Source organism: Sminthopsis crassicaudata, chromosome 5 (assembly GCF_048593235.1).
Source record: "Sminthopsis crassicaudata isolate SCR6 chromosome 5, ASM4859323v1, whole genome shotgun sequence".
In the NCBI taxonomy this organism is placed as follows: Eukaryota; Metazoa; Chordata; class Mammalia; order Dasyuromorphia; family Dasyuridae; genus Sminthopsis; species Sminthopsis crassicaudata.
The window spans coordinates 249454386-249466766 of record NC_133621.1 but is presented as its reverse complement, the minus strand read 5'-3'; the positions used below and the strand labels follow the sequence as shown (position 1 = coordinate 249466766).

The 12381-nt window shown below is 36.7% G+C and overlaps 1 protein-coding gene across 1 annotated transcript in view; it reads left to right on the top strand.

Moving 5' to 3' along the window:
* Window positions 1-6595: 6595 nt before the first annotated feature.
* The window catches only part of KCNC2 (potassium voltage-gated channel subfamily C member 2), a 214378-nt gene continuing 208592 nt past the window's right edge, over window positions 6596-12381 (top strand). Inside the window, 3 exon segments of the mRNA XM_074270788.1 lie at window positions 6596-6828; window positions 7500-8125; window positions 8128-8174. Of these exon segments, the coding sequence (XP_074126889.1) occupies window positions 7519-8125; window positions 8128-8174 (654 nt within the window). The 5' untranslated portion in view covers window positions 6596-6828; window positions 7500-7518.

The following is a 12381-nucleotide window of genomic DNA, read 5'->3' as shown; positions in this document are numbered from 1 at the left end:
ATGCACCAAGTGGTGCAGCATCTAAATTCTTAAAAGAGAAATTAAGAGAGCTGGAAGAGGAAATAGATAGCAAAACTATAATAGTGGGAGATCTCAACCTTGCACTCTCAGAATTAGATAAATCAAACCACAAAATAAATAAGAAAGAAGTCAAAGAGGTAAATAGATTACTAGAAAAATTTGATATGATAGATCTTTGGCGAAAGCTAAATGGAGACAGAAAGGAATATACTTTCTTCTCAGCAGTTCATGGAACCTATACAAAAATTGATCATATACTAGGACATAAAAACCTCAAAATCAAATACAGTAAGGCAGAAATAGTAAATGCATCCTTTTTAGACCACAATGCAATCAAAATTACATTTAATAAAAAGCCAGGGGAAAATAGATCAAAAAATAATTGGAAACTAAATAATCTTATACTAAAGAATGATTGGGTAAAACAGCAAATCATAGACATAATTAATAACTTCACCCAAGAAAATGACAATAATGAGACATCATACCAAAATGTGTGGGATACAGCCAAAGCAGTAATTAGGGGAAGTTTTATATCTCTACAGGCCTACCTGCATAAAATAGAGAAAGAGAGGGCCAACGAATTGGGTTTACAACTAAAATTGCTAGAAAAGGAACAAATTAAAAACCCCCAGACAAACACAAAACTTGAAATTCAAAAAATAAAAGGTGAGATTAATAAAATTGAAAGTAAAAAAAAAAACTATTGAATTAATTAATAAAACTAAGAGTTGGTTCTATGAAAAAACCAACAAAATAGACAAACCCTTAGTAAACCTGATTAAAAAAAGGAAAGAGAAAAAGCAAATTGTTATTCTTGAAAATGAAAAGGTTGAACTCACCACTAATGAAGAGGAAAGTAGAACAATAGTTAGGAGCTACTTTGCTCAACTTTATGCCAATCAATTCGATAACTTAAATAAAATGGAAGAATACCTTCAAAAATATAACTTGCCCAGATTAACAGAGGAAGAAGTAAGTAGTCTAAATAGTCCCATCTCAGAAAAAGAAATAGACCAAGCTATTAACCAACTTCCTAAGAAAAGTCCCCAGGACCAGATGGATTTACAGGTGAATTCTACCAAACATTTAAAGAACAACTAACTCCAGTGCTATGTAAAGTATTTGAAAAAATAGCGATTGAAGGAGTCCTACCAAATTCCTTATATGACACAGACATGGTACTGATACCTAAACCAGGTAGATTGAAAACTGAGAAAGAAAACTATAGACCAATTTCCTTAATGAATATTGATGCTAAAATCTTAAATAAGATATTAGCAAATAGACTTCAAAAAATCATCCCCAGGATAATGCACTATGACCAAGTGGGATTTTTACCAGGAATGCAGGGCTGGTTTAATATTAGGAAAACTATTAGTATTACTGACCATATTAATAATCAAATTAATAAAAACCATATGATCATCTCAATAGATGCAGAAAAAGCATTTGACAAAATCCAACATCCATTCCTACTAAAAACGCTTGAGAGTATAGGAATAAATGGACTATTCCTTAAAATAATAAGGAGCATATATTTAAAACCTTCAGTAAACATCATATGTAATGGTGATAAACTAGAACCTTTCCCTGTAAGATCAGGAGTGAAACAAGGTTGCCCACTATCACCATTACTTTTCAATATAGTACTAGAAACTCTAGCCTCAGCAATAAGAGCCGAGAAAGAGATTCAAGGAATTAGAGTAGGAAATGAGGAAATCTAATTATCACTTTTTGCAGATGACATGATGGTATAGTTAGAGAACCCCAAAGACTCTAATCTATTAGAATAATTCAGAATTTTAGCAAAGTTGCAGAATACAAATAAATCCAAATAAATCCTCAGGATTTTTATAATTACCAACACAATCCAACAGCAAGAGATACAAAGAGAAATTCCATTCAAAATAACAGTCGATAGTATAAAATATTTGGGAATATATCTACCAAAGGAGAGTCAGGAATTATATGAGAAAAATTACAAAACACTTGCCACAAAAATAAAGTCAGGTTTAAATAATTGGAAAGACATTCAGTGCTCTTGGATAGGCCGAGCGAATATAATAAAGATGACAATGCTCCCCAAACTAATCTATTTATTTAGTGCTATACCAATCAGACTCCCAAGAAACTATTTTAATGACCTAGAAAAAATAACAACAGAATTCATATGGAAGAATAAAAGGTCGAGAATTTCAAGGGAAGTAATGGACAAAAAATTAAGTGAAGGTGGTCTAGCTGTACCTGATCTAGAACTGAAGCAACAGTCACCAAAACCATTTGGTATTGGTTAAGAAATAGACTAGTTGATCAGTGGCATAAGTTAGGTTCACAGGGCAAGATAGTGAATAAAAATAGCAATTTAATCTTTGACAAACCCAAAGATCCCAAATTTTGGGATAAGAATTCATTATTTGACAGAAACTGCTGGGAAAACTGGAAATTAGTATGGCAGGTTTCTGCATGGACCCACATTTAACACCACATACTAAGATTAGATCAAAATGGGTCCAAGATTTAGGCATAAAGAACGAAATCAATACATAAATTGGAGGAACATGGGATGGTTTACCTCTCAGACTTGTGGAGGAGGAAGGAGTTTGTGTCCAAGGGAGAACTAGAGACCATTATTGATCACAAAATAGAACATTTTGATTACACTAAATTAAAAGGTTTCTGCATAAACAAAACTAATGCAAACAAGATTAGAAGGGAAGTAATAAATTGGGAAAACATTTTTACAGTTAAAGGTTCTGATAAAGGTCTCATCTCCAAAATACACAGAGAATTGACTTTAATTTATAAGAAATCAAGCCATTCTCCAATTGATAAATGGTCAAAGGATATGAACAGACAATTTTCAGATGATGAAATTAAAACTATTTCCACTCATATGAAAGAGTATTCCAAATCACTTTTGATCAGAGAAATGCAAATTAAGACGAGTCTGAGATATCATTACACACCTGTCAGATTGGCTAAGATGACAGGAACAAATAATGATGAATGTTGGAGGGGCTGTGGGAAAACTGGAACACTGATGCATTGTTGGTAGAGTTGTGAAAGAATCCAACCATTCTGGAGAGCAATCTGGAATTATGCCCAAAAAGTTATCAAAATGTGCATACCCTTTGACCCAGCAGTGCTACTACTGGGCTTATATCCCAAGGAAATACTAAAGAAGGGAAAGGGACCTGTATGTGCCAAAATGTTTGTGGCAGCCCTTTTCATAGTGGCTAGAAGCTGGAAGATGAATGGATGTCAATTAATTGGAGAATGGTTAGGTAAATTATGGTATATGAATGTTATGGAATATTATTTTTCTGTATGAAATGACCAACAGGAGAAATACAGAGAAGCTTGGAGAGACTTACATCAACTGATGCTAAGTGAAACGAGCAGAACCAGAAGATCATTATACACTTCAACAATTATACTATACGAGGATGTATTCTGATGGAAGTGGATATCTTCAACATAGAGAAGAGCTAATCCAATTCCAATTGATCAATGATGGACAGAATCAGCTACATCCAGAAAAGGAACACAGGGAAATGAGTGTAAACTGTTATTTTTACCTTCTGAATCCAATTCTTCCTGTGCAACAAGAAATTCAGTTCTACACACATATATTGTATCTAGAATATAGTGTAATATATTTAATATGTATAAGATTGCCTGCCATCTGGGGGAGGGGGTTGGGGGAGAAAGGGAAAAAATCTGAATAGAAGTAAGTGCAAGGGATAATGTTGTAAAAAATTATCCATGCATAGGTAGTCAAAAAAAAGTTATAATCATAAAATAAAATTTTAAAAATAAATAAAGGAAGAAAAAAAAAGAAAAAAATGTTTTTCTAAAATAAAATTGTCATTTGTCATAAGGTCAAAGTCTTCTAAACAGAAATATTTACAATGCTCTAAACAAAATAGGTACTTAATGTTTTCAAGCCACATGCCTCTAGCATGCTTTCTTTTATTTCCCTTTTCACTTTGATTTTTATCAGTGTCTTTGCCTTTCACAAAAATCTCCCAAAGATACTTCATTCTCAAATCTTATTTTTATTTATTTATTTTTATTTTTATTTTTTTTGTGAGTTGGGAACCTAATTGCTCCTTTGATTTTCTCCTTTGATACAACACACAATATTTTGTTTACCTGTTGGATAAAGTGAAAAAACTTGATGGAGGGGGTTACACTGCTTTAGAACTAGACTGTGTATAACTTGAAGGTTAGGTTTTGAGACATTTTCTTTTCTGGAGTGATGTAAAATTTTTCAACTCCTTGCTTTTATGTAAACCTAAAGAGATGTCTGGAAATTCATTTCCAATAAAAACTGAAAAAAAGGAAGCCAAAACTATGTATAAGATATAAGAAACAAACTTGACTTGTTAGATGTAGATATATTTTTCTTTACCTTCAGCCGTCAGCAAACACATATGATTGATATTAGCAGCTCTTATTGGAAGATCGACTCTTGGGAAGCAGAAGATAATGAACAGTGTGTAAGGAATGGAATAAAAAGAAGGCAGAAACTTCGGGGAAGGTGGGGAATGGAGCTTCATTAAAAACAAAAAATGTGAGCTAAGTTGGCACTATATGTTAGGATTTTTTACAAGGTGCTAAGACAATGGAATGAATAGAGACAATTGATTTAATCCTACAGTGGTTTCCTAGTGATGAAATGATTGGTGTATACTCAATGTGCACCATATAAGCAAGAAACTCTCAGGGCCAAAGACACAGAAGCCCACAATCACCCTCTTGGAGGCAGAGTCAAGTTTTCATTCCCACACCTTCATGCTGGCTGGAGGCTTTGGATTCAGAGGGAGCTAGAGACTGAAGCTTGCTGCAGGCATTCTGACAGGAAAAGATTCAAGACTTTGAAGGACACAGTATAGGATCCGGACTTTAATTCCTGGATGCATTTTGGGATTATTGAACTGGAACTAAAGCCAAGGCTGCCTCTCCAGAAGGTCCCCAAGAGATCTGCCCCCAGAGAACTATCTACAATCTAGAACCCTACATTTTGGCGCCCGAATGTGGTACAGACACAATCCTGATTCCAGTGGAAAAGCCTCTGATCCATATTGCAGTGGAAAAGTCTCTCTCTGACCAAGAAATAAGGATGAGTAACAAGGAAACTTTGTTAAAGAGCTACAGTAGAATTTCAGCAAAATGGGAAAATTTTTAGAAAACAGCCTTCTGTTTCTGTTCAAGGAAAATGTTTAGAGAGCATGGTCAAGGTTATGAAAAGCCAAGGATTTATTATAGTTTTGGAGATCATTGAACTTTTAAAAACTGTGCAGGTCTATGGAAAAAGAATTGGATTTAGATGAGTGGGAATTAGTAAGAGAGGAAGTAGATGAACACTACAATTCCAAACCAAACTTAATTTCCAAAGATACACTTCATACCTACAATTTAATCCAAGTGGATTTAAGAAGTGTTAGATTAAAGAAAGGGAATAAAGAACTGGAGAGGGAGGATCCAATAAAGTAGGTGAAAAGGATGAATCAGATAACAATGGAGTTAAGTACAATTCTGAGCAACAGGAGAATTTCCCATCTCCTCCCTCAATTAACCCTTCAGGAGTGGAAGAAGAAGGAGGAGGGGAAGAGTCAGTGACACAAACAGACTTGCCTGTGAAGCAACCTATGACAAGATTAGAAGCATTAAGGCTAAGAGAGAAGGACAAAATGTAAGTGATTTTATAGATGCATACCCTGTAATTGAAGAGATTGACTCTTCAGGTCAAAAAAGGAGAAGTTAAAATTAAGGATTTGAAAACAGGTTGCACTCTTTATGGGGCCACATCATCTTAAGTTAAGATGTTACTAGATAATTTGGCTTATGAAATCCTAACAACTATAAGGTTTCTTCAGACCCACCTATCCTTTCTTGCCAAGTGAGCTTTAGAGCACAAGGAGAGAAAAGATTAGTGCTGAAAGAACAGCTTTAGCTTGTGAAAGAACAGTCGCTTCTCTAAGAAAACAATACTCCCCTTTACAAAGGAGACTTAACCTTATAGAGGGGATTGACTTTCATTCCGGCGCGGAAGACCCTTCAGAACGCTCCAGTCCATCGGTTCTTTATTAGGGCTGGGGAATACTGCTCGGATCCACCCAAAGCTCCATGGTTTCCCCAGATTTCTGTGATGGTGACTGTGAACTCGGATGCTAAAGCCTGGTGTACATTTCACAACTTGAACGCAACGAGCCCAGCTGTTCGGCAGTGGGGCTGTTTCTGTGTCTTCCCGAGTTCAGCGTTGAGGGAGGTGGCATAGCCACCTGAACATGAAAAAATCCAACAAATTGGTGGAAGGAACATTGGCTGGGCGACTGAGCAAGAAAGTCGCGACGGGGTTGGAAATCAAGCAGATTGATTTTCTCTTGGTCTCTCGCTTGTTAAGGTATTCTGGGATGGAAGGAAGACTGGAGAGGGAGGGAAGGAATGGAGTCGGGGATGCTGCAGGATAAGTGCACTTGGCTGGCAGGCATACCTACCTACTGTTTGAATATCTGATTGTAGCAGTGAAAAGCCAGGGAAAGATGAGCAGTAGGCTTGAGTTAAAACGGCTAGTGGCGGTGACTGTCTACCAACGGTTATCCGCTAAATTGTCCTCCTTGGATTGGAGTATACCCCTCCTCGAAAGGAAATGCTTTTCTCCAGTGTCCCCCCTCCCCCACTGCCCCTGGGAATAAGAGCGCACTGAACGGATTATTTGCATTTAGAGAGACTGTTCCAAAACAATTGGTTCTCATGCCCCGCCCCCTTCCTCTGAAGGTGGGAAGAATAGGAGATTAGGTAAGGGTCTGCTAGGTAAGAGGTAGCCTTATCTATTTGTTTATTTATATTATGTCTATTTATATTTATATTATGACTTCTGCCTTTAATCCTTTAGACGATTCTGAAAGTCAAGTGGAGAAGAGAACCTGAGTTAAAAGATCTCTAGCCTAGGGGAACCCAAAACTCTTTTGGGAAAAGCGACTATCGGTTCTCGGTTTCTTGAGGGTTTGCTATTTATTTATTTAAAATCTCGGACTTTTAAGTCTGGCTAGGAATAGGGAAAGAAAAGGGAAGGTTGCGGCTACCTCACGCTGGTCCCTAAATTGTGAATGCAGTGAGGATTATGAGCTCCCCAGCGCTTGGGGAAGAATGGAGCAAGAGAGAGAAAGGGATGGATTGGAAGATAAAGGAGAGGAAGGGGAAAGAGATGAATTAGGAGAGATATCTGCGGAGCCCCAAGGGTGTGAGCTAAGGAAAACCGAAAGTATCAGATAAGATCTGAGGCAATCAAAAGAGAGTGTTAATGGGAATAGGTCTGACTTCTCCAGTTTTTGGCCCCTTTTCCACTCTCATTGTCATCATTCACTTCCTCTCTGGGGTGGAGGGGCTTGTGAGGGAAGCGAGGAGGGGGGAGGTGAGGGTGGCCTCTTGCCTTGTTTTTAATCCGATGGTGTGTTCGCCTCCCTCAGTCATGTCTGAGCTACTGAAATGGGCAAGATCGAAAACAACGAGAGGGTGATCCTCAATGTGGGGGGGACCCGGCATGAAACCTACCGCAGCACGCTGAAGACCCTACCAGGGACCCGTTTAGCTCTGCTAGCCTCGGAGCCCCAAGGAGATTATTTAATTGGAGGTGATGAGAAGCTGCCAACGCCCCCTACCCAGACGACTCCTGCTCTGCCTCAGCTGTCTGGCCCAGCTGGAGGCTGCTTCGAGAACAGCTCAAGAAACCTTGCCGCCCACGGATGCGGGAGGGCCGAGTTCTTCTTCGATCGGCACCCTGGGGTCTTCGCCTACGTACTCAACTATTACCGCACTGGCAAGCTGCATTGTCCTGCTGACGTGTGCGGACCCCTATTCGAAGAGGAGCTGGCCTTCTGGGGCATCGACGAGACTGACGTGGAGCCCTGCTGCTGGATGACTTATAGGCAGCACAGGGATGCGGAGGAGGCGCTCGACATTTTTGAGACCCCCGACCTCATTGGCAGCGACCAGGGCGACGAAGAGGATCTGACTGCTAAGAGGCTGGACATTGAGGAAGTGGTGGGGGTGGGTGGCCCGGACTGCAAAACCATCGGTTGGAAAAGGCTTCAGCCCGGATGTGGGCTCTCTTCGAGGACCCCTACTCTTCTCGAGCAGCCAGGGTAAGGCCAGGGTCGACCCCACCTTCTTCCCCAAAGTACTCCCTAATTTCATTATTTCTCGGTTGCTTTCTTCCTTTCTGCTCTTTTATTGAAAGGGTGGTTCTGTGAGACTCCGTGGATCCACAGGATTGTAGATTATAAAAAGGCGACTCTGGTTTTTCCCATTTAGGATGGGAAGCGGGGTATAAACAAAAGTTACCTTACTTTATGGATTAGTGAAAACCTTGGTCTGGGAGTTCCAGAAACTCAAACCACTTTTAACTTTTATTATTTTTTCTACTCTATCTTCCACTTTTTCATTCACATTTACTATTTTCTCCTACACTGTAGTCATCCTGATTTAACATTTCAAATGAAGCATAACTTTCCATAACCTTCTAATTCATCCAGAATAGTGACTTCAATTAGAGTCCTATTTTGAGAAGCAAAGTAAAAATGTGTGTGTGTGTGTGTGTGGTTGTGTTTATTCATGCAAGATGTTTGTCCAAGAGAATCTTACATCTCTTTAGAGTTCACTCCGTCCCTGCTTTGGAAGTCTGCTAAACTTCACTGAGTTGATTTTGAAGAATTTATAAAACTCACCAGGACAATGAATTTGGAATAAACCACATATGTATTAAAAAAAAAAAAAAAAAAAAAAAAAAGGGGGGGGTGCAGCTAGGTGGCGCAGTGGATAGAGCACCAGCCCTGAATTCAGGAGGACCCGAGTTCAAATATGGTCTCAGACATTTAACACTTCCTAGCTGTGTGACCCTGGGCAAGTCACTTAACCCCAGCCTCAGAAAAAGAAAAAAAAAAAAAAAAAAAAAGCCCAGGCAAAGAGTTCAGCCAGTTTACTAATAGTTTAATTTTGAATTACTTATTTAAGCAAACTTTAAATTTTGTTTGGAATATAACCCCAGCTCAATTTTCTTTTCAGTTTCTATCTTCAATCATTGCTCAAGTCTTCATTTTTTTTTTTTCAGAAGGAATTTAATTTAGAGGTTAATTTATAAATAGAAATAGAAAGTCACATAGTTATGGGGTTTGATTTTGCATGAGAAAATAATGTATTTTTCCCCTTTTAAAATCATTGTATCAGATTTGTCAAAGGTGTACAGCAATGAAGGTATACTACTTCCTAGGACACATCAGGAAGAAGGTAATACACTCCACCATCAACATCCAATATTCTCCTTAAACTACTTCCTGCACACATCAAAAAAATCTTTTCAATTAATTAACTAATTTTAATTTATTACTCCCATTTTCATTTCCTGCTCTGTCAATTTTCCATGTAATATTTGGTAAGAAAATCTGATGACTGGTTTTAAATAATACCTGTTTGAAATGGAAGAAGTTTGTTACATATGTCTTGAGGAGCAGAGGGTGCTAATATTTTTAGTTTTTGTATAGAATGTGGAGGAGAAAATCTGGTATAGTATTTCTTTCCACCCCTTATAAAAGAAGTCAGTCTCTCTCTCTCTCTCTCTCTCTCTCTCTCTCTCTCTCTCTCTCTCTCTCTCTCTCTCTCTCTCTATCTCTCTCTCTCTCACACACACACACACACACACACACAGACACACACACACACTCTCTAGTTTGTTCACAAATTTATCTTTAGAAATAGAATTAATAACTTTCTTTGGGATGATTTTTCTTAAAATATAATCCTAAAGATCTAACATTCACAAAGAGAGAGCTACTAATTTTGATGAGAACTAGGTAAGGGGTAACCCATTTTGGTTTGGTGTAAGAATACATAGTTAAATGCAGTCTAGTAGTGATGCAGTGTCCCCTGTAAAGGAATTTACAGGCCCCCAAACCTAGATTAATAATAAAAAAAAAAGGTTTATTGTAGGTGTTTGGAGGTAAGGGTAAAGGTAGAACGATGCCAGGGCCAAAGCTGGTTGCCAGGCGGACAGGAACTCTCGGCATGGCTGACTTAAGAATGCCATGTTTGGGCTCCTGCAAAGAATGGACTCCAGGGTTCCCTTTTTTATAATCTTGAAGGTGGGTGAAGTGCAGGCTCCTGGCTGGTTTCAGCCAGGGTTAGCATTCAATAGAATTCAATGGGTTTTTAGATAAGGAAGAAGCTGTTTGTGGGAGTTGGGGAAATCTGAGCAGATAGTGGGGGACTGGGAAAGCCCAAGTTCATTGGAATTCAAAAGAGTGCTTTTGACCAGGATTTGTGAATCAAAGATCCTAGTTTCTTCAGCCTTGGGGGCGAGGGGAATCTTAAAGGGACCTCAACCCACATCAATTTCACTTTATGATTATTGTAGTCCTCTTTTGTTTTCAAGCTAAGAACCCCAGAATCCTCTCTTTTGTTGGCTGAAAAGAGAAGCAAATTTTTTTTTTTTTTTTCCTTTCTTTTAGGTGTTTTGCAGGTGTTGTATATGCATGATAGCTCAAGGAATATATTAGTCTAGGTCAATAATGAAGTGTTTTATTATGTTGAATTTTTCTTCATAAATGTAAATCGAAGTGTTTTCAACACATTAAGATGAATAATATTGAAGATTTGGCCTAACTTATAGATAATAAACAACGAAGAATAACAATTAGAAAACAAGTTGAGTAAATTACCAACTTTTATTCCTAAATTTGTAATCTCTTAATTCTCTGTGGATCTGTGTTGCTTTTTGAACTGGTATATTGTTATATAGTTATTGAAATTTTAATGTTTAGGAGTAATCTACAACTTTGGTGGTTTTGTAATGGCATTTAGGTTAGTAGAATTGATATTCTTTGCTTCCTGTTGGAAAGAGTGAGAATGTAGAATAATTTAAAAATAATCCTTGAAGTTCTGGGAAGTTCTGTTTCAAATTATTAGAAATTTTCAAAAGATATAATCATTTATATTTATAATTGACAAATAATAATGATGAAATGTTATAAATAATAATATCTACATATTTAAGTGGTGATTGATAATGGAAGTGAATTTTAATGATGACTCTGAAAGTATTCAAGATTTTGGACAATGTTTGCAATTAAGTCAATACCCTGAGTAATGAGCCCAATTTAATGAATACAACTGCCTTGGTAGATTGGGGTGAAAATCATATCATAACATGTACATATATAATATTGTTATCATAGTAGACATAAATGAATTAATTAAATCATGTGATGCAACAAAATATTTCATTGACATGAGTTTTTTAAAATATATCTTTAAGTACTTTAATTTTTATGATCATTGGAATAAAAAAAGCTTGTTTTTATTCTCTTTTGCGGAATAATTTCAGCTACATTAATACATTTAAATGTGTTTTCATCTTTTGTATTTGAACCTGTATTCTTCATCCTTTTTCTCAAATCTCTATTTTATACTGTCTAGTAATTGCTTAAGTGAGATGTTTGTTCTGTTTAATAACTTAATGTTACAGATGATGAAACCACAATTATTAGAAATTGGATAATTCGTTTTTGCCTTTTGCTCAAGTTCTTGCCCTAAGTCCCCTCCTTCCACTTTTCTTCCCTTAAAAAACTATATTCACAATCCATAAATGTGCAAAATTAGTTTAATGTATTTTGGTAAACAACATTTCTTATTTATGACATGAAATTTTATCTTTAACTGTGTTTTCTATAAAAATAGAAATTTATAGAAATTCAAATATAGGTTGTCATAGTAATGTTGTCATAGTAGCAAGAAAGTCAGATCAGGAGATAAAGGAGAAATTATTCTAGTGACATTATCAGATCATACTGTACAAACATTCTAAATAAGGTTATGCTGAGGTGTTTATAGACCTTATCTTTTGTCTCTTTCACTTCTAATTCAATACTTACACTTTAGAAGCAAATGGAGCATGTATTTTATTTTCTGTTGAAATATTTTACTACTAGTGAACAAAAAGATGCTTGTAGAAAGATACTTTGATGAACCTGGATTTTTTTTTTAATTTTAAACAGTTTTTATTTACCAAATATTTGCATGGGTAATTTTACAACATTGACAATTGCCAGACCTTTTGTTCCAATTTTTCCCCTCCTTCCTCTCCCCCCCAGATGGCAGGTCAACCAATACATGTTAAATATATTAGAGTATAAATTAAATACAATATATGTATACATGACCAGTTGTTTTGCTAAACAAAAAGAATCAGACTTTGAAATAGTGTACAATTAGCTTGTGAAGGAAATCCAAAATGTAGGTGGACAAAATTAGAGAGATTGGAAATTCTATGTAGTGGTTCATAGTCATCTCCCAGAGTTC